At 40.1% G+C, this 25,456-nt stretch overlaps 1 protein-coding gene across 4 annotated transcripts; it reads left to right on the plus strand.

The window, feature by feature from the left end:
- Nucleotides 1-2,102: 2,102 nt before the first annotated feature.
- On the plus strand, nucleotides 2,103-25,456 carry pfdn4 (prefoldin subunit 4). Of its 4 annotated transcripts, none has more exons than XM_043710216.2 (4): nucleotides 2,103-2,261; nucleotides 20,910-21,017; nucleotides 22,507-22,647; nucleotides 24,981-25,456. In XM_043710216.2, the coding sequence occupies exons 1-4, from the start codon at nucleotides 2,118-2,120 to the stop codon at nucleotides 25,110-25,112; spliced, it is 525 nt and encodes a 174-aa protein (XP_043566151.1). In that variant the 5' UTR covers nucleotides 2,103-2,117; the 3' UTR covers nucleotides 25,113-25,456. The 4 variants fall into 4 exon arrangements, with proteins under 4 accessions (XP_043566151.1, XP_043566154.1, XP_043566152.2 ...); XM_043710219.2 differs by lacking the exon at nucleotides 2,103-2,261 and adding an exon at nucleotides 2,417-2,455; XM_043710217.2 differs by lacking the exon at nucleotides 2,103-2,261 and adding an exon at nucleotides 3,561-3,596.

A 25,456-nucleotide genomic window follows, 5' to 3' on the forward strand; every position in this document is an offset into this window, starting at 1 on the left:
ATTGCAGAAGCAATGGTGATGATCTTTCAGAAAACACTGGAGTCAGGAAAGGTGCCAGAGGATTGGAAAATGGCAAATGTAATGCCCCAGTTTAAGAAGGGAGTGAGACAGATGGCATGAAACTATAGGTCAGGTAGCCAGACCTCTGTCATCAATAAGCTTTAGCATTTATTATTAAGGGTGAAATTACAGAGAAATTGGAATTACCCAGTAAAATAGGGCTGAGTCAGCACAGCTTCATCAAGGAGACGTCAGGCCTGACAAATTCATTGGATTTCTTTGAGGAGGTGTTGAGAAAGCAGGGAGACAACAGAAGAGTGGGCAAAGTAGCGGCAGATGGAATACAAGACAGGGAAGTGTAAGGTTATGTACTTTGGTAAGAAGAATAGAGGCAGAGACTATTTTCTAAATGGGGAAAAGGTTCAGAAACCTGAAGCACAATAGGACTTGGGAGTCCAAATTCAGGATTATCTTAAGGTTAACATGCAAGTTCAGTTGGCAATTAGGAAGGCAAATGCAACGTTAGCATCCATTTCCACAGGACTAGAATATAAGAGCAGAAAGGTACTGCTGTGGCTGTATAAGGTTCCGGTAAGACTACATTTGGAATATTGTGAGTGGTTTGGGGCCCTGCATCTAAGTCGAGACTGTGGTGCTGGAAAAGTATAGCTGGTCAGGCAGCATCCAAGGAGCAGGAGAATCGACATTTCAGACATAAGCCCTTCATCAGGAATGGTTGGCCCTGTATCTAAGAAAGGATGTACTGGACTTGGAGAGGGGATCTGTGGGAGGTTTACAAGAAGGATCCTGGAGTGAAGGGCTAGTCATATGAGGAATGGTTGCAGACCCTCAATTTGTACTCATTGTAGTTTGGAAAGACAAGGGGGGATCTGAATGAAATTTACAGAATACTGAGAGGCCTGGATAGAGTGGACATGGAGAAGATGTTTCCAACAGCAGGAGATTCTAGGACTTGAGGCTCCAGCCTCAGAAATGAGGGGATGACCCTTTAGAACTGCAATGAGGAAGAATTTCTTCAGTCAGAGGGTGCTGAATCCATGGAACTCATTGTTACAGAATGCTGCAGACCAAGTCATTGAGAGTATTTCATACAGAGACAGATAGGTTCTTATTAGAAGGTGATCAAGGGTTATGGGGAGAAGGCAAGAGAATAGGGTTGAGAAACATATCAGCCATGATAGAATAGTGAAGAAGAATCACCTATTTCTGCTCTTCCATCTTATGATAAGGTAAAACCCCCAGTTAAAATTGTTTTACCTTGACAAGCTTGTCCAACGTGTGTGTGTATATTAAAAATATATCACTTAACAGCTGCCTAGGGTGGGGGTTCTATATATAACTTTCAAAAGAGAGTCAAATCCTGATTATTTTATCTGCACTTTTGGTCCCCTTTTCGAAGGAAAGGTATTATTTCATCAAAAGCAGCTCAGAGAGGGTTCACTAGGATGATCCCCAGTATGGAGGGATTGTCTTATGAGCAAAATCTAAATAGGTTGGGATTCTACTCATTGGAGTGTAGAAGAATGAGAGGTGATCTCATTGAAACTTATAGGATTCTTAAGAGGCTTGATAGGGTAATTGATGAGAGGATAGGACCAGAGGACATAGTCTCTGAATAAAGGGTCCTCAATTTAAAGCTGAGCTGAGGAGGAATTTCTTCACTTAGAGGTTTGGGAGCCTTTGGGAACACCTTGCCACAGACAGTTATAGTTTCAGAGTCCATGTGTATATTTAAGGCTGGGATAGATCGATTCTTGATCAGTATGGGAATCAAAGGTTGTGGGGAAAGGGCAGGAAAATGGAATCCTATTGAATGGTGTAACAGACTCAAGGGGCCAAATGGCCTACTATTTCGTTTTGTCTTCATTACAAATTGCTCTCCCCTTTCTGTATTTGCACACCTCCTGGCTTCTCCAAATGCCATTTCTGCACGTTGTATGTAATTGAAACAGTCGCCACTAAGACCAAGTCTTACAGTCAGTTCTGAAGAAGGGTCACTGGACCCGAAACATTAAATGTGATTCCCCTCCGGAGATGCTGCCAGACCTGCTGAGCCTTTCCAGCAATTTCTGCTTTTGTTTTCTTGCCCCTGTTCTATGTTGTGCTGTGCTCTACTTTACTATTCTATCCTTTATGATGCAGCTTTGAACTGCTCCAATTTTATATCGGCAGAGTGCAACAGCGTGCCCTTTAAAAGTGACGATCCCTTTAAATGGACGGTACCACGTTGCCTAAGCCGGGTAAATGGTGAATTTCTCCGAGAATTTTCGCGCCGCCGTCATTTTTACGAGAGAATTCTTTTTTTTGAGGGTGGGTGGGTGCGCGGAGTGTGTGCTGCATAGGCGTCGGGATCGGGATCGGGATCGGGATCTGTATTTGTGAACGGGCGGGTGGAAGAGTCCGGAAAAAAATGGCAGCCACCATGAAGAAAGCGGTGAGTATGTGTGAGAGAGGGAAGAGAGGGTGGGAGTATGTGTGTGTGAGAGAGGGAAGAGAGGGTGGAAGTATGTGTGTGTGTGAGAGAGGGAAGAGAGGGTGGGAGTATGTGTGTGTGAGAGAGGGAAGAGAGGGTGGGAGTATGTGTGTGTGAGAGAGGGAAGAGAGGGTGGGAGTATGTGTGTGTGAGAGAGGGAAGAGAGGGTGGGAGTATGTGTGTGTGTGTGAGAGAGGGAAGAGAAGGTGGGAGTATGTGTGTGTGTGAGAGAGGGAAGAGAGGGTGGGAGTATGTGTGTGTGAGAGAGGGAAGAGAGGGTGGGAGTATGTGTGTGTGAGAGAGGGAAGAGAGGGTGGGAGTATGTGTGTGTGAGAGAGGGAAGAGAAGGTGGGAGTATGTGTGTGTGAGAGAGGGAAGAGAGGGTGGGAGTATGTGTGTGTGAGAGAGGGAAGAGAGGGTGGGAGTATGTGTGTGTGAGAGAGGGAAGAGAGGGTGGAAGTATGTGTGTGTGAGAGAGGGAAGAGAGGGTGGAAGTATGTGTGTGTGTGAGAGAGGGAAGAGAGGGTGGAAGTATGTGTGTGTGTGAGAGAGGGAAGAGAAGGTGGGAGTATGTGTGTGTGAGAGAGGGAAGAGAGGGTGGAAGTATGTGTGTGTGAGAGAGGGAAGAGAGGGTGGAAGTATGTGTGTGTGTGAGAGAGGGAAGAGAAGGTGGGAGTATGTGTGTGTGAGAGAGGGAAGAGAGGGTGGGAGTATGTGTGTGTGAGAGAGGGAAGAGAGGGTGGAAGTATGTGTGTGTGTGTGAGAGAGAGAGAGGGAAAGAGAGAAATGAAAAAAAAGAAAGAAGGTGATAGAGAGTGTGTGAGTGGACTGGCGAGAATCCCCTGTATCTGCCACCAGTCCCAAATGGGTCCCTTTGCGTTTGTGTTGGGGCAAGTTACGTGTATACATTTGAAGATATTATCTGATTTGTGTATAAAGTAATCTGTCTGGTCGTCTCAAGGTTTATTGTCAAATGTCAACACATTTACAGAGAAGAGTTTGTCTTAAACCTTTGAGCCCAAATGTTTTGGGTTCAAGTCCATTTGTCTTGAGGAAACCCACCAGCTGGTGCAGGGTATGCATGTGCCAGTTCCCAGTCCAGGTAAATATTTGCAGAGGTATCATCTGAGGGTAGACTCGCCCATGGAAAGCAGTGATATTGGAGAAAAGTAAAATGTACCTCCACATGGTATTTAACTTCACCACAGCACCATAAGCCTTATGAAGTCAATTCTCCGTTTCTCAATTTCTTCAGAATCTTGCAGGTGAAATTCAAACTGTGGAGTGATGCACTTTAGCAGAATGAAGAGACAATGTTGACCAAAGTATGACATTCTAAAGGGCCTTCAGGAACACAGAGACCTGAGGGAATAGATGCTTCTATTTTTGCCTGGCAGCTACGCTGGGATCAGCTGATTATCAGCAGTACTGGGGGCTCCTGATTGCAGGGCAAGGTTGGGCCCATCGTCAAGGTTGGCCTCGTGATTAAATGACAGCAACACCGACGTTTGTGAGTCCGGTGGAGGAGTAGCAGTGCAGGTGTCGTTGGTCAGCCGGCTCAAGACTTATGGTTGAGGCAGTGGAATGAAGATGAACTTTCTTTCAGTTTTATCTTTTTGTTTTTAAAATATTCAAGTGGCACTGGATTGTGGTGAGAGTTAATGCTTTTTGCTGTTTTTTTAACTGTATTTCATTATACAAGGTACAATAAATCATCATTCATTCATTCATTCATTGTTGAAAGTGGCAGGCTAGTTAAACGTAGTTTGATAAATAAATAGCATGCTGGGTTTTCAAAGTAGAGCCATGAGTACAAAAGTTGAAACTTTATTGCTGGAACAGCACAGCAGGTCAGGCAGCATCCAGGGAACAGGAGATTCGACGTTTCGGGCACAGGCCCTTCTTCAGGAATGAGCAGAGAGTGGGAATGAGACACTCTCTGCTCATTCCTGAAGAAGGGCCTGTGCCCGAAACGTCGAATCTCCTGTTCCCTGGATGCTGCCTGACCTGCTGTGCTGTTCCAGCAATAAAGTTTCAACTTTGATCTCCAGCATCTGCAGACCTCACTTTCTCCATGAGTACAAAAGCAAAGAAAGCATAATGAACCTTTACAAAACATTGGTTCAATCGTGCCAGGCATAATATGTTCACTTCGGGACTCTCAACTTTAGGAAGTTGAAAAAAAAGTTCAGAAAAAAAAAGAAAATGGTTCCAGAAATTGCGGGGGAGGGGTGGAAGTGGTCACTTTAGAATTGTGGATGGATTAGAGATTCTTCTGAAAGAAAAGAAGGATGACAGAAGGTTTGCTTTTAAAATCATGTGGGAATGAAACGTAGAAGCTCTTATTAAAGATCTGTTATCGTCGGATAAATTCAAGGTTATCAGGCAGAGCAAACATGGTTTTGTCAAAGGGAAATCATGTTTTAAAGAACTTATTTGAGTTCTTTGAAGAAATATCTTAGTGGCAGTATCCGTACCTCTCAGCCAGGGGCCTGGGTTCAAGTCATACCTGCTTCAGAGGCATGTAATTACATCTGTACAGGTTAATTTGAAGTAACAGCTCTTGATAAAGGGGAACCGATGAATGTATTGTACTTAGATTTCCAGAAGGCATTTAATAAGATGCCATATCAAATATTATTAGGAAACGTAAAACCTCATGATGTTGGTGGTAGCGTATGGCATGGATAGAAGATTAGCTGGCTAACAGAATGCAGAGAGTAACAATAAATGAGTCTTTTTCAGGTGAGCAGGATGTCACAAATGGTGAACCATAGGTGCCGGTCTGGGGTCTCAACTGGTTTTACAATTTATATTAATGATTTAGACAAATGGACTGAAGATATGACAACTAAATTTATTGTTGACACAAAGGCAAGAAAGGCAGTCATTTGTAGAGTAGGGCTTCTGACCTCTGGGCTCATCCACTCTTAGCTTCTCTTAGTGTTTCTTTTCCTTTTTTCCATCTTTCTTTGTGTTTCTTTCTTTTTTAATTTTACTTACCTCTTGGGAAGAACTCTGTCATGATGATAGCATCCATCGGTGGCAGCGAGTGAGCCCAGCATGGTCATGGTGTCAGAGGCAAGTTTGGGTTTCCCGCGGCTTCTGACGAGATGTTCCTAGTGATAACGCATCACTGCTGTGGTGAAGGCGAGTTTGGTTTCTCGACGGCATCTACATGCATTGCAGACTTGTGGAGGTGGCAGCAGAGGCGAGTTTGAGCTCAGTGGCTGCAAGGGCGAGGTGGGCTCTTAGCGGATTCGTGGCAGAGGTGGAGTTGAGTTTGGGCTAGTGGTACCCAGCAGCATCAACGGTGTCTGCATTGGGAAGGTCCATCAAGAACTCGTAGTGGTGAAGGTGTCAGTGGAGGCGAGTTGGCACCGAAGAGGGACAACTATCATTCCAGCAGCAGTGGCACAGCAAAGGGAGGGGTGATGCCTGGCCACTAGGCCCATGACCTATGGCAGAGCACATAACAAGATGGATCGTAAAACCAAATACCTTTTCTTTATTTGTCCGTCTTTCTGCCTTTTATATTCGATGTTTTGGTTTATTTTTCTGTATTTAAGATGGAGCCGATGAGTGGCATAGATGTAGGGTGATAGGGGAAAGATTTAAAAAGGGCCTCCGGGGCAACCTTTTCATGGAAAGGGTGGTGTGTATATAGAATGAGTTGCCAGAGGAAGTGATGGAGGCTGGTGCAATTACAACATTGAAAAGGCATCTGGATGGGTACAAGAATAGGAAGGGTTCAGAGGAATATGGGCTAATTGGTGGCAAATAGAACTAGATCAGTTTTGAATATTTGGTTGTCATGTGTGGGTTGGACCGAAGGGTCTGTTTCCATGCTGTACAACTCTGACTTTTCATTCTATTTCGTAACAAGATATTGTGGCAATAAATAAATCAAATCCCAAAAGTGAATTGTGAAAAGGATCTGAGCCTACAATGGGATATAGTTAGCTTAAGTGAATCGGCAAAGATCTGGCAAATGTAGTATAATGTGTTAAATTGTTTATTTTGGCAGACATAATACAAACGAATCATGTCATCTTAATGGTGAGAAGTTTCAGTGCTCTGAGATGCAGAGAGATCTGAGTGCCCAAGTGCATGAATCACAGAAGATGAGTATGCAGGTTGAATTAGTCTTCAGGAAGGCTAATAGAAAGTTATGTTTTATTATGAGGGGAATTAAACGCAAGAGTATTCAGTTATAGAGGGTATTCATGAGATTGCTTCAGTTATAGAGGGTATTCATGAGATTGCATTTTGAGTGTTGTGTACTGTACTGGTCACCGTACGTTTGGAAGGATGTGAATGCTTTGGAAGCAATCAGGAAAGGTTTACTGTTCTAATACCTGGAATGAGGGTATTGCCCCTTATGAAGAAAGGCTACATAGATTCGGCCTCCATACTCCGGTGACTTAATTGAAATATATAAGATCCTGAGGAGACTTGAATAGGTGGAAATGGAAACAATGTTTCCTCCTTTGGGAGAATCCAGAACTAGAATCCAGGTCATTGTTTTTAAAAGAAATTGCTTATTTAAGATAGAAATGAGGAAAAAAAAAGTTGAGGTTTGTGTCTCTTTAGACATCCCTGATAAATTATTGGGGATACACACAAATGTTAAGATGAGTTTAAAATCAGCCATGATCTTATTGAATGGTGGAGCAGGCTCAAAGGCTGAGTAAGACATAAGACATTGGAACAGAAATTAGGCCATTGATTCTGTCTGCCATTCAATCATGGCTGATAAGTTTTACAACCCCATTCTCTCACCTTTTTCCCATAATCCTTGATTCCCTCGATACTTAAGAACCTATCTATCTCAATCTTAAATATACTCCTTATCTCAGTTCTAAAAAATCTTCCCTTTACTCTTAGGCTATGTACTCAGGGCCTAGTCTCTCTTAACCAATGGAAACATCTTCCCAACATCTACTCTGTCCAAACCATTCAGTATTCTGAATGTTTCAATTAGATTCTCATCCTCCTAAACTCCACCGAATGTAAACCTCCAAATGTTCCTCATATGTTAAGCTTTTCACCTCTGGGACCATTCTCGTGAACCTCTTCTGAACACACCTCAGGGCCAGTACATCCTTCCTGAGATATGGGGTCCAAAACTGCACAAAATACTCCAAATGTGGCCTGAATAGAGCCCTATAGAGCCTCAGAAGTACATCCTGCTTTTATAACCAAGTCCTCTCAAAATAAATGCTATCTTGTATTTGTCTTCCAAACTACTGACTAAATTTGCAAGTTTACCTAGAGAGAAACCTGGAAGCAAACTTACAAGTCTCTTTGCACTTCAGACTTCTGAATTTTCTATTCATTTAGGAAATAGATTAGATTAGATTACTTACAGTGTGGAAACAGGCCCTTCGGCCCAACAAGTCTACACCGGCCCTCCGAAGAGCAACCCACCCAGACCCATTCCCCTACATTTACCGCTTCAACTGACACTACGGGCAATTTACTTATCCAGAAAAGTGAAGAATATTCTATCACATTCTTGACCTACACCTTGGAGATGGAAGACAGACTGTGCGGTGTCAGAAGGCAAGTTACTCACTGAAGAGTTCCTAGTCTTTCATCTGTTCTTGTGGCCGCAGTAATTATGTGGCCAGTCCACTTAACCTTTAACATATATTAGGATAAGTAGCTGAATGTTAAAATGCCAGTATCTAGTGGCAAAGTCCTACTCTTGTTCGTATGTTCGTAGCTAGAATCATCGTTTAAGAATAAGGAGTGTAATAGAGAGTCATAGAGTTCTACAGCATGGAGAGGGGCCCTTTGGTGCAAACTGATCCATGTAAACCAAAATGTCCATCCATGCTAATCCCATTTCGTTGCACTTGGCTCATATCCTTCTAATCTTTTCCTATACATGCTTTTTAAATGTTGTTAATGTATTTGTCTCAACGACTTCTGCTGGCAGGTCATTCCATATGCGTACCACCCTCTGTAAAATGCAAGATTTCTCACTTATCTATATTAAACTCCATTTGCCATTTTACGGCCCACTTCCCCAGCTGATCAAGATCCTGCTGCAATTTCTGAGAAATTGTCCATGATACCGCCTTCTTTAGTGTCATCAGCAAATTTAGTAATCATGCCTTGTACATTCTCATCCAAATCATTAATATAGATAATAAACAGTAATGGGCCGAACACTGACCCTAAGGCACTGCACTAGTCACAGGCGTCCAATCCAACAAGCATCCTTCCACTATTACCCTCTGCTTCCTGCCTTTTTTAGGTTAAAGTTGAGGTGAATCATTTTTCTTGGAGGGTTTTTGGAACTCTGCCCTTGAAAGGGTAATTGAAGGAGGGTCATTGATTATTTTTAAGGCAGAACCAGAGAGATCCTTACTCAGGAGTGTGAAGAAGGTTATCTGAGGTAAGTGGGAATGTGGATAATCGAATCAAATTAATCCTGATATTGTTAAATATTTGGGCTGCCTCAAGGGATCGAATGGTCTATTCCTCCTCCTTTGTATACTTTTATATTATGTAATCTAAATAAGGTACATCATTTTTTCACAATTGTGATATTGTATAGCGAGCCATAATCATTGCATTTAATTCATTGCTTCTTTATTATCTTTCAATTCTTAATGATGAGCAATGAATCTGTTCAGATTCGGATCTGAATAAACTATTTTAAATGCTATCAAGTTCTGTTGACGTCTGCTGAACCTATTCCGTATTCCATGATCACCCTCAATGCAGACAATCCCTCAGATAAATTTCCCTGCACAAATTGTGTCTCAAATGTTTCTGTCTGTTCCCTCCACTCTCAACTCTAATGACAAATGCCAGGAGCTCATGGACAACTTTGAATTGTCTCAATCTTAGTGCCTCTCCTGCAAACCTCCGTTCCACGAGTTCACCTGGCTAAAATTCCTTTAATATCTTTCCACTCCCCACTCCACCCCCACGGTGAATGCTCTTCTATGCTGTTCTCTCTTATCTCCCCAGTACCCTCACTGAGTTCATTTTGTCCATGTGATCAGTTCCCTGCAACATCAATCCAGTTACCACAAAATGACTGGTTTTTAACTTCCATCCTGGCCCCCAGTATTGTAAACTAGCCTTTTTTCCTTCAAGTGATGTTCCCTCCTCTTGAAATGTTCCTCTCCTTAAAACATCTTGTCACCAACTTTGACCCCAATATCTTATTATTCCATTGATAACCTACCTTCTGTTCAAAGTCCTTGAATGAGTTTGATTTATTGTCACATGTACGAGATACAGTGAAAAATGTTGTGTGTGCTACACAGGTAGATTTCACCATACAAAGTGTATCAAGGTAGCAGAACAGAATATAGAAAACAATGTTACAGCTGCAGAGAAGGTAGAAAGAGAGAGATCAGAATTAACATTTGAGAGATCCATTCAAAACTTTGATAAGAGTGGGGAAGAAGCTGTTCTTGAATCTGTTCATACGTGTATTCAAACGTTTTTATACTCTGCCCAATGGAAGAGGGTGGAAGAGATAATTGATTATGTTGCTTGCTGTCCTGAGGCAATAAGAAGTATAGATGGAGTCAATGGATTGCTGGATTGCTGGTTTGCGTGATGGACTGGTCTACGTTTACGACTCTCTGTAGTTTCTCGTGGTCTTCGGAAGAGCAGTTGTCATACCAAGCTGTAATGCATCTGGATAGGATGCTTTCCATAGTACATCTGTAAAGATTGATAAGAGTCCTTGCAGACATGCTGAATTTCCTTAGCCTCCTGAGGAAGTAGAGTCTTTGTTGTGGTTTCTTGACCGTTGTGTTAATGTGGATGGACTAGGGCCAGGAGTGTATTCACCTCCCAAATTAAATCACATCTTTCTCAGAACTCAATGTTTGAACCCCTTTTGAAATTTCATTCCTGCCATGCAATTAAATGGGTCTCAGTATGGTCACAAATTGCTTCCTACATTGTGGCTATGACAATGACTCCTTGTCATTCAGTCCCTTTGTCCTTCCTCATTGGCCTGCAGTTTTGACATGCTTGACTTCATTGACCTTCTCCAATGCTTCTCCACTGTCATCCAGCTGACTGGGAGATTATTTTTACCTTTTTCAGGAGACATGAGCATTGCTGCCAGGGCCATTACTTGTCCAGTCCTAACTTCCTGTGAGAAGATGGTGATGAGCTGCTTTGAGCCAGTGCAGTCACCGTAACAGCAGTAAGCCATTCAGCTTCTTGTGGTTGTGCCACCCTTCATGTGATCTTCATGCCTTTAGCCCATAGCCCTTAATACCTTTGCTTAACAAAAATGTGTCTATCCCATATTTAAAATAAACAACTAATCTAGCATCTACTGCTATTTGTGAAAGCGTTCCAAACAGGTTCCACCTTTTTGTTTGTGGAGGCGCTTCCTAACATTCTGGCACTAATTTTTACACTATGCTCCTCAGTTCTAGAATCTTCAACCAGTGAAAATAGTTTCTCTACTTAGCTTTTCTTGTTAATGTAAGACCATAAGACATAGGAGCAGAAATGAGGCCATTCAGCCCATCGAGTGCACTGCCATTCAATCATGGCTGACAATCTTATCAACCCTATTCTTCCACTTTCTCCTTGTAACCCTTATTCCCCTTGATACTCAAGAACCTATCTCTCAGTCTTAAATATCTTGAAGACTTTGATCAGATCATTCTTTAACCTTTGTAGTTCTAGGGAAAGCAGGCCTAATTGGTTTGATCTCTCCTTGTAACTTCACCCCTGAAGTCCAGGTATCATTCTTGTCATCCTATGTTGTGCTCCCTCTAAGGCGAATACAATCAGTCCTCCATATCTGCGAGGGTTCCATTTTGGAGAAAGCCCACAAATGATAGAATTTGGGAGTGTGAAGCTTGTTTAAAAGTATGTTAAAAATCATGGATACGTGAGTTTGCCAGTGGATCTTGATATTTGTCCCATTTTTTGACACGGATAAGTGAATTTGCAATTCGTGATTTCACGAATACAGAGGATTTACTGTATATCCTTCTTAAATTGTCCGGCCCAGATTTGCTCACAGTACTCCAGGTGAGTCTAATGAGGGTTTTACATAGATGCAGCATAACTTCTACACCCTTGTGCCCCAGTTTTCAGGTTATAAAGGCCCTGCATTCCATTAGTTATCTTGATTATTTTCTGCACCTGTTTGTGGTATGTTAAAAATCTATGCACCCGAAGCCACAAGTCTTTCTGGACCCGCTGTTTTTAACGTGCCATCAAGAAGGTACGATAATCTTTCCTTTTTCAGTGCAAAAATAGATAAACTCACACTTAATTACAGCGAACTTTATCTGCCACAGTTTTACCCATTCACCAGTTTATCAGTATCTCTTTGTAATTTCATGTAAACATCTACAATGTCTGCATTGCTACCGAATTTTGTGTCATTGGCAAATTTGGATGAATAACTTTCCAAACCATTATCTAAGTCATTAATGAATAATGTGAATATTTGAGGCCCTAACACACACCCGCATGGGACACCACTCATCGTACCCATTATTCTCAATTTAAGTCACCTTCCACTCAACTCATTTCCCAGCCATGTCACAAGTGTGCCCTCAATTCCATGGGCTTCTACCTTAGTTAACAGTCACAATGTAACGAAAGGCATTGCTTGTGGGAAAGGAGTCTCTGCAGTTTTATCCAGTGGTGGTGAATTTATGGCAATATAGTTCCAAGTCAAATTGTGTGAATGTGGGAAAGCATGCATCTGCTGGTGTCCCATATGTCTGCTGCCTTTGCTCTTCCAGTTAGTAGAAGTTGTGGGTTTTAGAGGGACTGTCAAATGAGACTGGGTGAGTTGATTCAGAGAATTTTGTATATGATGCATAATACTAACACAGCATCGATTGTGGATTGGGTCCCAGACAAGCTGGCATCTTTATACTGGATGATATTGAGCCCCTTGTATTGTTGAGCCATCTGGCAGTGGAAAGGATTCTATCATGCTCCTGACACTTGTGCCTTCTGGTTTGTTATCTGCTGCTAATCTTTCAGCTTTTGACCTGTACTTATAGCCATAGCTTTTTTTAATATATGGTTGGTTCCAATTCTCAATGGTGACTTCTCAGGATGTTGATGGGGGAGAGATTCGGAAATAGTAATGCTGTTGAATGTCGAGGAGGGGTGGTTGGATCTCTCTTGTTTGTGATGGTCATTGCCTGGCACTTGTAGTGTGAGCCGGAGATGTGTTGCTGGAAAAGCGCAGCAGGTCAGGCAGCATCCAGGGAACAGGAGAATCGACGTTTCGGGCATAAGCCCTTCTTCAGGAAAGTGTGTGTAGTGTGAGTGCTACTTGCCATAAGATCGTAACTCATATTAATACTATGTACGTCAAATCCTAGTGAGGAACGTTTATAGCCTTAAACCTTGCCTTTAAACATTTAGACTAAAATGTAATGCTGAATTATAGAACACATTTGCTGCACACTAGAAAATAGACAGGCAGGAAGGCTCAGAAAAAGGGGAGCGCTCAAGGAATGTAGAAGATAGGGACATCTGTGCTCACCAAGTGAGGCAATTAAGAACATTTGCCTTAACATCGGTGAATCCAATGTGATAACATTCACGGCCATTCCCTTGTGAAATTAATGACAGTGTTTGATTCTGACCCTGAAATGAAACTTGGGTACTATCAAAAGCCATTAATTGATGGTCAGATCCTGTCCTTTATAATGGATTCTTATTACCCCTTGCAAGTGGAGCAGACACAGAGAGAAAAACATCTTTGCTGTTACAAGACCCTGCCTTGAGAGTTCAAAAGGACATGAGAGAGAGAGAGAGACCAGACCATTTTAGTGCTGAGGCTGCTGAAGTCAGTAGAAAATTAACTCTTAGTGCTTACCTGCAATGGATTGAATTTAATTGCATTTTGGGATTTTATGATGATATTGAGTAGCCATTACCGGTTATTAAATACAAACTCTGTGAAGGGTAATATTGATGAAGCTTTAACTTGTGTTCTTGCAGACCACTCTACAGACCTTACAGACTGCCCCACTGTCAATCCTAACTGATCAGATCTTGTGTCTTATTTGAATTTGAATCACAACCTTGAAAAGAAAGCATTTTAAATTCAAAGACTAAAGAATCAGTTTAAATGCAACCTTGCGGTGGTATCTCAGCCTCAGGTACAGAATGATTCAGTGCTTAAAAAGCAGGAGTCTGCTGCTAGCTTGGAAATTATCCTGGGCCTAACATTGAAGAGATTCTAGCATAATTTAATTGTCAAAAGTTGCTAAGAAGACATTTTGTAAAACAATTGTATCTGACACGTGAGCTGTGCAAGGTTACCTTATGAACTCTCCAATTAGCTCAGACTGGTATGCATTTATGATAGGAGTTTGTCTTGCTAGCAGGAGCCTAACTCAGCTGGGTATGTTTTCCCACCTGATGAATGGCTTAGGGCCTGTAGAAGTGATTAGTCAAGTGTACACAGACCTGTCAATTAACTTTTCTTCCTTACGATTTATTGTCTTTCACTGTTATTTGTCTAATTAAGAAAACGCAACGTTTTTGTAAACTTTTGTACAAAGGAAGCCACTTTGTATCAGTACATCGGAGTAGCCTGCTGGGGCACTTGAAGAGCTGTTACCCCACTCTCCTAGGTTATTAGAACCTAGCTAGTTTAGCTTATAGGTATCAGTGTTACGTTGTCACAGTGATGCTATTGATAAATAAGGGGGGTGACTAAAATTTAACTAATCTGTCTGTAAAAAGGTTTTTTATTCCAGACTTCCAAAGAGTACGATCTCTGGGACGAACCAAGAGAAAGGCTTTACAGGTCTGAGCCCATAAGGGATTCCCTGGGACATCTCAAATCTCTACTTTAACACCAGAATGAAACCTAGTTTCTTACATCCAAATTTTTTTTTAATTGTGGAGGTCAGTTACTGAACATATTTACAAGTGGCTGTCACTTTATGTTTAACACAGACTAAGATGTTTCTTAAACAACAAAAGCATGATTATATTATACTGACAAAAAAACAGGTTTGAAGGATTTTGTTCCAAATACAGAAAATAATTCAGATTTGTTTTATTCTTTTTATATTAGTGATTTTCTTACAAACGTGCAAACCTCATAAAAATCCCCACCATCTCCTTACTAAGACTCATTGCTCAGACTCAGGCTGCACTACTGTTTCCGTGTAGCTACAAGATGTTTTTTGCCTTCAGCTAGTATTTCTCCCAAGGTACCTAAAATAAATTGCAAACTAATCTCACTATGACTTTAACTTCAGAGTAACTGCAAGTTCCTTAAACCCTTACTCTGTATCTCATTGGACTCTTTTTGCTATGCAACCGTGTTTGGTTTTCTCTAACCTTTTCAGTGCACTGAACTGTTCACTACAAGGCATTAAAGCCTCACTTAAAATACATGTAAACAGACAGACCTCTAGACCTTTTGGCAACAATCCACAAGCGCACTCAAACGTGGAAGTAAACAATGTCTCGCCCTCTTTAACACACAAAATACAAATTCACTTTAAAGTTATACATTCTGTACATCATTGAAAGTCTCCATTTCTGTAATAATAGTGGAAGGAATATGCTTGATGAAAGAGCTGAAATATTTGGCCCTAGGATGCTACCCTGAGGAACTCCTTTAGTGGTTTCCCAGCATTGAAATGATTTGCCGGCATTAACCACAATAATCTTCCATCATGCTAAGTATGTCTCCAGCCGGTGGAGAGTTTTTCCCCTCATTTCCGTTGACCTTAATTTTGTTTGGACTGGTTAATGCCACACTGAATCAAATGCTGTCGGGTTATCAAGGATATTAATCTTACCTCTGTTCTGTCTTATTTCATCCAATTCCATTCTTAATTACATCTAATTGTATCCAGATAATAGTTTGAAATTCCTTCTTTTCCTGCTTCTGCACTGTTATCCAAGATCTTTCTTTGGTCTTCTCCTACTTCATATCTGTATGTTGCCTCTGGCTGACACCATTTGAAAGCATAGTGTTAATTAGTTTTGTCCACAACCCCTTTCACTCTCAGCTCCTCCATTGTTGCTAAATTATGAGACTGTTTATATGATGTTATGTACTGAGTAAGCAGAAATTTATCCAAATAAATATTGGACAAGTGAAGCTGTTGCGTTGGTCCCCACTTCAAATTCCATTGCCTACTTACCGACTCTATCATTCTCCCTGGCAATAACCTCATGGCAAGTTAGTCTGTTAATAACCACGGGGTCATAATCAGATATTGCTAAAGAGTGGGCAACGTTTCCAAAGCGTTTTCACTTTTTCACATCAAGATCCATGCAAAATTGTCAACTTCCAACCAATCATTGGGTTTGAATCTGTAAAATATGGGTTTTTATCAAAGTTCTTGTCTCCATTTGACATCTGGTTTTCAAAATAATTGGTAACCTTTTCTCCCAATCATTACCAACAGGCAGAGATTTTTTTTTCCTATGTGGGGATCATAAAATATTAGTGGCACCTTTGTGTACATGATGGAAGGGGAGTTTTTGAAAGGACTGTAAAACCAAATTATGAGATACTAAAATGAAGCACCAGCTGTGAAAAATCATTCATCCTCACAAAAGTATAAGATATTAAATGTCAGAGGGCAATCTGCACTATTAAAGTTTTTCTCTTTTATGACTGAATGTGTTTGTGAGGTTGAATTTTAAGCAGGAAATTTCATAATGCCAACTGCTAAAGAGCACAGTCAGCTCAATTTTCTCTGTGGATATAGATGGATAAGCAGCAAGTTGGTAATATATTTAGACAGGAGAGCTGACATACTGGGTGCTTACAAGATAATGTTTATCGGAAATTTGTTTGAAAAATATCATTGCATGAAAAATCATGATTTTTTGATTCGATAATGGTATGTGGACATCACTAGCTTAGCCAGTGTTTATTGCCGATCCCGATGCCCTTGAGAAGCTAATTGTGAGTTGCATTCTTGAACCACTGCAGTTCATTTGGTTAAGGTAGACCCTCTGCCATCAGATCCAGTGACACTGAAGAAAGAGAAATTTATTTCCTCATTAGAAAGGTGAATATCTTGGAGGGGAACTTGCAGTTGTTGGTATTCTCATGTATCTGTTTCCCTTGTCTTTTTAGCTGGAAGTGATTGTGGAATTGGAAAGTGCTGCCTAAAGGACCTTGGTGAATTTCTGCAATATATCTTGTAGCTGATACTCCATGCTGCTACTGAACGTTAGTGATGGAAGGAGTAACTGTTGTGGATGTTATGCCTAAAATAACTTCACACAGGTTCAACCCATCACCACACCACCCTTTATTTGCATGTTGAGAGTCTTTGACACTGATCCAGCTCCTTCAAAGCTGGCGCTGAATGAGCAGGATGTCTGACACTCCTGTTTATCCGTGTCAGCCAAGGCTCCCTGATCGGACCACATTCCCAATCAGGGAAATCATATTCTGTGAGGTCCACCAGGCGGACCTCACAATACTGGCAGTCACATGGGCTGTTTTGTTGTGGATGATCTCAAGCTTCTTGAGTGTTTATTGAGCTATATTTATCAAGGAAAATGGGAATATTTCATCACACATCGACTTGTGGCTTCTTTTTGGTGGATTGGCTTTGGGGAGTCAGGAGGTGAATTAGTCACTACAGGATTCCTAGCCTCTGACTTGGACTTGTAACCAGAATATTTATACGGCTAGTTCAGTTTCTGCTTAATGGTTACTCCCAGGATGTTGATGGTGGAAAATTCAGTGATGGGAATGCCGTTGAATATCAGTGGGTGATATTTAGTTTTTTTTCTCCTGTTGAAAATGATCACTTAAGTGGCCATAAGTGCTATTTTCCATTTGTCAGCACAAACCAAGATATCATCCAGGACTGGCTGCATTTGGACTGCTTCAGTATCTGAAAAGTTGTGCATGGTGCTGATGCAATCATCAACAACAGTCCCCACCTCTGACCTTATGATAAATGGATTGCCATTGAAGAAACAGCTGAATATGGTTGGCTTGAGACATTACACTGATGAACTCCTGCAGAAATGTCCTGGAGCTGAGATGACTAACCTCCTTCCAACAGCCACAGCTATCTTCCTTTGTGCCAGGTGTGACTCCAGTCAAAAGAATTTTCTCCCTAAATCTCATTGGCTTGTTGCCTGGGCTGGAGAGTTTTAGTTAAGAGAGACTGGATAGATTGGAGCAAAAGAGACTGTGGAAAGGAGGGGTGGGAACATGTTTACGATGTATAGACTTATGAGGGACATAGATAGGATCGACAGGAAGGAACCTCTTTCAGCTGGTGGACAGATCAATAACCAAGAGCATAGATTTAAGCTAAGGAGCAGGAGGTTTAGAGAGGATGTGGAAAAACATGATTGACCCAGAGGATGATGGGAATCTGGGCTTCAATGTCTGGCAAGGTGGTAGAGGCAAAAATGCTCAACATTTAAGAAGCATTTCATTGTGTATTTGCGATGCAATGCTGTCAGCCAAATGCTGGAAAATGGGATTAGAATAGTTCAGTGGTTGTTTTTAACCAGTGCAGACATGAAGCACCGAAGAGCCTTTTTCTCTGCTGTAGATCTCTACAATTCCAGTTTTGTTAGGGTTCCTTGATGGAGCCTTTGTGTGAAGGGCAGTCACTCCCACCTCCTGCAATTCAGCTCTTTTTCCATACTTCAACTAAGGCTTTAAGCAAGTGCTTCTTGATAGCACTGTCGATGTCATCTTTCACCATTATTAATCACCAAATTTGTCAGCACATAATGGGAGGAGTTGTGAATCATCACAAACTGTGCAATTGGCATGTGTAAATTCTATCATTCCACTCTCAAAAAATGGCATTTTACATTGACCTTCACCATGTGTGAATTAAGCTGCTGTATTTGTACTTTGCCACGCAAAGTAAATTAATTGGAAAGTATCATTTTTAACAATTTGATAATTTCTGCTGATTGCCAAACAATCTCTTTGGCAGGAAGTCTGCAATTAGAAGTGTGGAGAGCCAGATAGTGACTTGTACACACCATATTTTACCTTATTACTTTTTTCTATTTTTTTTCTCATTTCAATCTTTACTTATTTCTCTCCTGTTCCTGATTTGACATTACATTCACCCATCCTAATGTGTAACCTGTCTCAATTAAACCCTTTTACTCAAGCATTGCATCTCATGAGGTAAGGAGATCCAGTATTCGTCCTGTCATTCACCAAGTGCCAGTTTACCCAATGTCCTCTGTTTGCTTTTATCAACTCTTACTTCTGGACACTTTGGGTAAAATATCTTTTGAGCTGAAGAGTACAGAAACAAGTCTAACTGAGCACAAAGTGCCTTGCACCAACAATTTTTTTTTAGTAAGAGATGATCTTAGTTCTAAAATCAAAACCTAAAATCAGTATAAATAGAGATAAGATATAGCAATGGTGGTAACTCACTTGTGGCAGTTGTTGCTATATGCTGTGATGGAATCCTCTAATTTTGATCCTCACTTTTTGATTTTTGGTATTAATGAAATAAATGGTTCCAAGTGATGCTATTCAGTTATACCCAGCAACAGAAATGGGCTTCTTGTACAGTTTTCTATTGATCACTTAGTGTAATTTTGGAGGTTGCTGAAGTGGATTTTAAAGGTACACATAGAGAATGAAGCGGACTGCATGTGAGGAGAGCACTTGGCACCTCAACTACATAGAATCTCTGTGAGAGATTCAGTGAAGAGTCGAGAGAAGCTGGATGGCTCTGTACTGTTTGAACTCAAAGTAGGATTATTGGCTGGTGGCTTATTGTTAGAATAAAGGCAAAATCCTGTGGATGCTGGAAATTGAAAGAAGCACAGAGAATGCTGGAGAACCACAGCAGGTCTGGCAGCATGTATGAAGAGAGAAACAGAGTCCATGGTTTGTGTCAAGTATGATTGTTCTTCAGAACTGAGACATGACAGATATGAAACTGAATTATTGTTGTCAGTACGTACTGACAGTTGGCAATTCTGTATATTGATTTGCAACTTCAAGTTTTCTCTCACTTGGAATATATAACTGCTCCACTATTTACAGTAGGCATACAAGTCAATAATCTTTCAGAAATCATATTCATTGTGTTTTATTTTAAAACTTTAAGCAGGGTGGATATTCTTAAAGGAACTATGCCAGAGCTGTAATGCTATTGCCAGTTTATAACGAGGGTACATTTTGTAACTATATCTGACTGCTTGTGTGTGACATATGGTTTTTCTTGGGTGTGTGGCTGGGGAGAAGGGAAGTATGGCACAGTGGCACTGTTGCAGTTAATGAAGCAGGTTACCGGGTATAATGTAGGCAGTTTCATGAATTTCAAAATCAGAATGTCATTTTTCATTTCCAGGTCCTAGATCAATAATGTGTAAGCTCTTGTTGGTGATTTAGTGTGCAGAACCTTATCACTCAATTCCTGACTGAGAAGTATTGACGTTTCTGCACTTGTAAGAATGTTAGTTTGTAAACCAATACAGCTGTGATTTATTTTTCCGATTTTCTGTCTTTAATTTAATGTTTTCCATTTGCAGTAGCTAACTTTTTGTACATAGTTCTGTAGTTTTGCAAATGATTTACTAAGTTTTCGATTTAATTGTATACTTTACATTCAGAAAGCCAACTTACTGACTCATTCACAGAGAAATCAACTTGAATCAGTGGAATTTCCATTATCTACGCTCGTAATTATCTGCTTTCTTCAAAGCCATTCTGCAGGATAAAATCTTGCATGAAACATTCTGTCATTGTGTAGCTTGCAAGCATCATTCTCTTATCTGAAATAATCAACGATCAAGAAAAGTTCAATTGTATTTGCAATATAATATGCTACACTTGGTCTTGTCTTCAAAGCTGTGCTTGGTGCAGAGCAACAGTCTGTCTACAAAATCAAGGGACTCTTGGTTACCTGTCAATTTCCACTTTCCACTAGAGTGACTCACTTTGTCTATTGTGAGTTGTTGGACATTCCTCTGTGCACAACAGAATCCATTTCTCTATGATACACAAACATGTTAGTTTGCAGCTGTTGAAATTGCATATTTCCAATAATTAAAGAAAGTTTTAGTGAAATGGTTTCATTGAGTGTAGTGTTTACTTTGCATAGTTTCATAAAATATAAAGAAAAGGAATCAAGCACTTTGCTGTTAATATACATTACATCTATCCATTTATTTATATGCTTTGCGATTCTACTTGACAGATGTTACTGAGAGGCAAAAGTGAGGACTGCAGATGCTGGAAACCAGAGTCTAGATTAGAGTGGTGCGGGTCAGGCAGCATCCGAGGAGCAAGGAAATCGATGTTTTGGGAAAACTGTTACTGAGAAAACAATACATAGTGTGGTTTAGATCTCTGATTATTTTAAATTTGGGATCAGTTTGTATGTACATAAATACATGAAAAATGTGTTTATTTTTACGATAAATTGTATTTGTTTTACAGGCAGTAGAAGATGTTAATGTTACTTTTGAAGACCAACAGAAAATTAATAAGTTTGCAAGAAATAATAACAGGCTTATAGAGCTTAAAGAGGAAATAGAACTGAAAAAGGTAAATACAGAGTATTGTACAATGAATATGGTTTGTGGAGAATTTGTTATTTAGGTATGTTAAAAGCTGTATAAATGTACTGAATTGAGGGTTGAGGGTTGTCCTCAAACAGATTAGCTGTGAGTAGTTTATCACAAGAAGAGCAAGTTGTTTTCATGTAGTGCCTTTAATATAGTATATTGTCCAAAAGATCTTCAGAGGAGTTTTATCAAATTGGTCCACAAAATAAATAAATATGTAAGGTGGCCAAAAGGTACTGACAAAGAAGTAGTATTTAAGATCTTGAAGATGGAACGAAAGGTTGAGACGAGAGGGATACGGCTGAGATAGAGTAATTTAAAATTAGGGATGTGTGAGAGGTCAGCATTAGAGCAGTACAAGTATCTCAGAGTTGCAGAGATTGGGAGAAGGAGGGCTGTAGAAGAATTAAATTTGGGGGTGGCACGGTGGCTCAGTGGTTAGCACTGCTGCCTCACAGCACCAGGGTCCCAGGTTCGATTCCAGCCTCAGGTGACTGTCTGTATGGAGTTTGCACATTCTCCCCGTATCTGCATGGGTTTCCTCTGGGTGCCCAAAGTGTTAGGTGCATTAGAGAAATGGGACTTGGTGGGTTATTCTTCGGAGGGTCGGTGTGGACTTGTTGGACCGCTTGGCCTGTTTCCACATTATAGGGAATCTAATCTAATCTTAAAGCTGAGCCATTGCTTAACTGGGAGCCAGTTGAGATCAGTGAGCAAAAAAGTGATGGTCCATGATTTGGTAGAAGTTAGGACAAGACTGCAGAGTCTTGGATGACCTTCAGTTTAACGAGGATAGAAGATGGGAAGCTAGGTGTAGATTACAATAGTCAAGTTTGGAGATAACAAAAGTAAACATATGAGGAATACAGTTGCAAACATGTTTAAGCAATGGCAAAATTGAACAGTACGTGAATGTGAAACTAGATGGTTATCTTGATGGCATGACAGTGAAGTTGTATTTACATGAACTTAAATGCAGTGATTTTCAACTTTCTAGCTTCAAGTAGACATTCTAGAAATAAACAACCACTCATTTGAGTAACCTATCTTACTGGGTGCTTTAATAGTATGCTCATCTGCAGTGGAATTAATCGTGTAAGGACTCACAAAAAATAACCTTTACTTACTTTGTGAATCCTATTTTAAGATTTTGAAGAATCTTATGTTCCACCAAGCCACAGATGAATGCAACAAAACTACTCTGAAAGCTTTCCTTTTAAGTTTAGCAGTTAGAGCAAACAGATAAATACAGTACAACCTCGATTATCCGAATTTTGGATTATCTAAACAAGATCTCAAGGTCCCGATGCTTGGGTAGATTGAGTTATCCGAACATTCGATTTTCTGAGCAAAATACTCCCCGCCCGTGTCGTTTGGATAATCAAGATTGCCCTGTACTTCATTGTGTGTAGTTATAAATGGTTTATTTGTTCAATGCCACTGATCTTTTCTTGTGTGATTCAACTTAGAAACAGTTACAGAATCTAGAAGATGCCTGTGATGATATAATGATGCTTGATGACGATACAATGCTGGTGCCTTACCAAATTGGAGAGGTTTTTATTAGCCATTCCCAGGATGAGACACAGGAGATGCTAGAAGCTGCAAAGGTAATAAATGTCTTGGCTGTCTGATGCTTGCTTCTAATGTTTCAATTTACCAATGAGTAATTGCACTTAGACTGGTTAGTCTTCTACTACATGTCGTTAGTGTGAATCAATACTTTGTAAGATTGCTGTAGCTGAGACCTTACTATCACACAGTTAAAGTTGTAGAGCCACGTTACTTATTTGAAAATTGTCAAGTATTTCCTGTTAATTTTGAGTTGCCATATATAAAAAAAATTCAAATGTCTTCAATATAACAAGTGGTGGTGCTGCCAAGTTGTTTAATTTGAATTGTGTGTTTAGGTAAAAATTAAGAAGGATTTGTATTATAATTTTCCCAAACTTTTCACATGATTCCTATATAATTACTTAATTTATAATCTATCAGCTACTGTTACGTGGGAAAACATACAACAATGAGATGAATGACCACTTAAGTATCTTTTGTCTATTGGTATTAATTAAAGTAGATAAATTGGCCTGAAGCATTCCATAGCACCATGGAATCTTTTGTTTCCAATTGTACCAGAAAAAAAAAGGTTTGAATTCACCATTTTTCTGACAAAACAGCACACTCTTGGGTTTGCACCAGACAGTCAACGTCTTTTGTACAAAATAAGCCTTCTGCAAGGCAAGATTAGAAATGGGGCAGAACGTAATGATGTGGAATGGACTAATGTATGTTTTTTAAAAAGTGCTCTAAATATCTTTGTAGCTGTTAAGCTAACATTTTGTGTAATGTGGAATAACTAGTTTACTAATGCAGTGCTGACATGTAATGTGGGCAGGGTCTAGATTAGAGTGGTGATGGAAAAGCACAGCAGGTCAGGCAGCATCCGAGAAGCAGGAAAATCGACACTTCGGGCAAAAGCCCTTCATCAGGAAGTGTCGATTTTCCTGCTTCTCAGATGCTGCCTGACCTGCTGTGCTTTTCCATCACCACTCTAAACTAAATTGTGATCTCCAGCATCTGCAGTCCTCATTTTTGCCTATGCAATGTAGGCAACTTTACAGAGCAGTTAATTCTGTTTTCTTTTGCTCACACATGAAATTTAGATAGGCAATCTTCTCTCTGAAAACTTCTTCAGTAATATTTATGATTTGGGGAAGGTGGTTTCCTTATTTTTGTAATCTTATCAAAACAAACCATTTCTATTACCTCCATATCTTGATATTGAATTGATGGGAATTGGAGGAAGAAAACATGGTGAAAATGATGCATGTGTGAAATAGGTTACTGGATTCAGCATAATCTGCAATACCAGAGTGGACTGACATAAATTCTACACAACCTTGATCACCTCTGCCAAAATTGCCCACTTCTGCCACTACAAGTTCCTTTGGGGGTTCCTCATGTTCTTTAATACCAGCTATTTTCTTAAACCTCTTGTCTGATTAACAATCACCTCAAGCAGAAAGTGTAAAGATCAGAGATGTGTTCATCATCAACAAGATAAGCTATCCATTCAGTCAGTTTTGGTCCCTCTCCAAATCCTCACTTTGTGACCATGTTGAAGTTCCATTCTGCACTGCTGTACATTCTTTGCTCCTGTACCCTTTATGCCACCTTATGTATGGTTGACCGCACCATTCTTCAGTTCAGTTGTATTTTGTGCTGGCTTCCTTTCATTCATGCCTATTCAATTATGGTAAAAGCATTTCTAGCAAAATCTTTTCTTTGAATAAATTTCTTTCGAGTCACCAAAGATCAATCCTTGACCTAAACCCCTCCTCGTACACATACTGCTCCTTAGTGGCATCATCCAAAGACATGGTATTCATAATCACGTAAGCTAACAGTACCCAACTGGACTTCTGTATTGCTATTGTCCATCATTCCACAATCATCTGCATTCTCTTTGTCACTTAGGCACTGGATTAGCTACATCATCCTCCCTCCAGTTAGACACTCCTACCACATAATTGTACGTTACTGCCAGCCCTATTTCCTTCCCTGGGCCGCTGTGTCCACATGACACAGACTGTAACGTTGTGATCCTGTTTGACCCAGAGTTAAGTTTCTAATCCCATACACAGTCACTCATAATTCATGTGCCAATCTTTGTATCTACCCCAGCCCATCTGTTACTGAAACCCTTATTAATGTCCTTCATTCCAGACTTGATAACTGCAATAACTTCCTGGTAGGCCACCCATTCTCTATTAGCTCTTGTAAAACTAAGCTACAAGTTGAGCCAATCCATGGCTTTATTTAAGCATTTAAAATAATCTCAAGTTTTATGGCCCAAATCAATTAATATAATTTTTAAATTAATGCTCATTTTAATTTTCTTGATTGTTTGTATCTTGACAAGACTTTAAACTTTATGTTTCAGCAAAGTTTCCAAGATGAGATCCAGGCTTTGCAGACCCGCGTGGAGACAATTCAACAGGTGTTATCAGATCTCAAAGTCCAGCTCTATGCAAAATTTGGAAACAACATTAATCTTGAAGCTGAAGACAACTAACCTGTTTTTTTTCACCTGTCACGTTTCACTCGATTAAATGATTTAACTTTTGCAAAAAAAAAGTCATCACTTTGTTCATGTTTTTGAATGGAATTTTAAAATTTTTGGCCTGCAACTCCATTTCTTTGATGAAAACATTATTTTATACCTCCTTGAATTTGTTATTTATTTGTTACAGTGGATCTACATTCTGATTTTTGAATTTTCTGTAAAATAATCAGCTGTTAAAATGATTTCCTAATTAGGGATTTAAATTAAGCTTTCGCATTCAAATAAATAATGTGACTGTCCCGATGTGACTTGCATAATCCACCTACTCAATAAAATAATTAAGCTTGCGCAAA

Source organism: Chiloscyllium plagiosum, unplaced genomic scaffold, assembly GCF_037043375.1.
Source record: "Chiloscyllium plagiosum isolate Xiang-an unplaced genomic scaffold, Cpla_swu_hap1 HiC_scaffold_15, whole genome shotgun sequence".
Lineage (NCBI taxonomy): Eukaryota > Metazoa > Chordata > Chondrichthyes > Orectolobiformes > Hemiscylliidae > Chiloscyllium > Chiloscyllium plagiosum.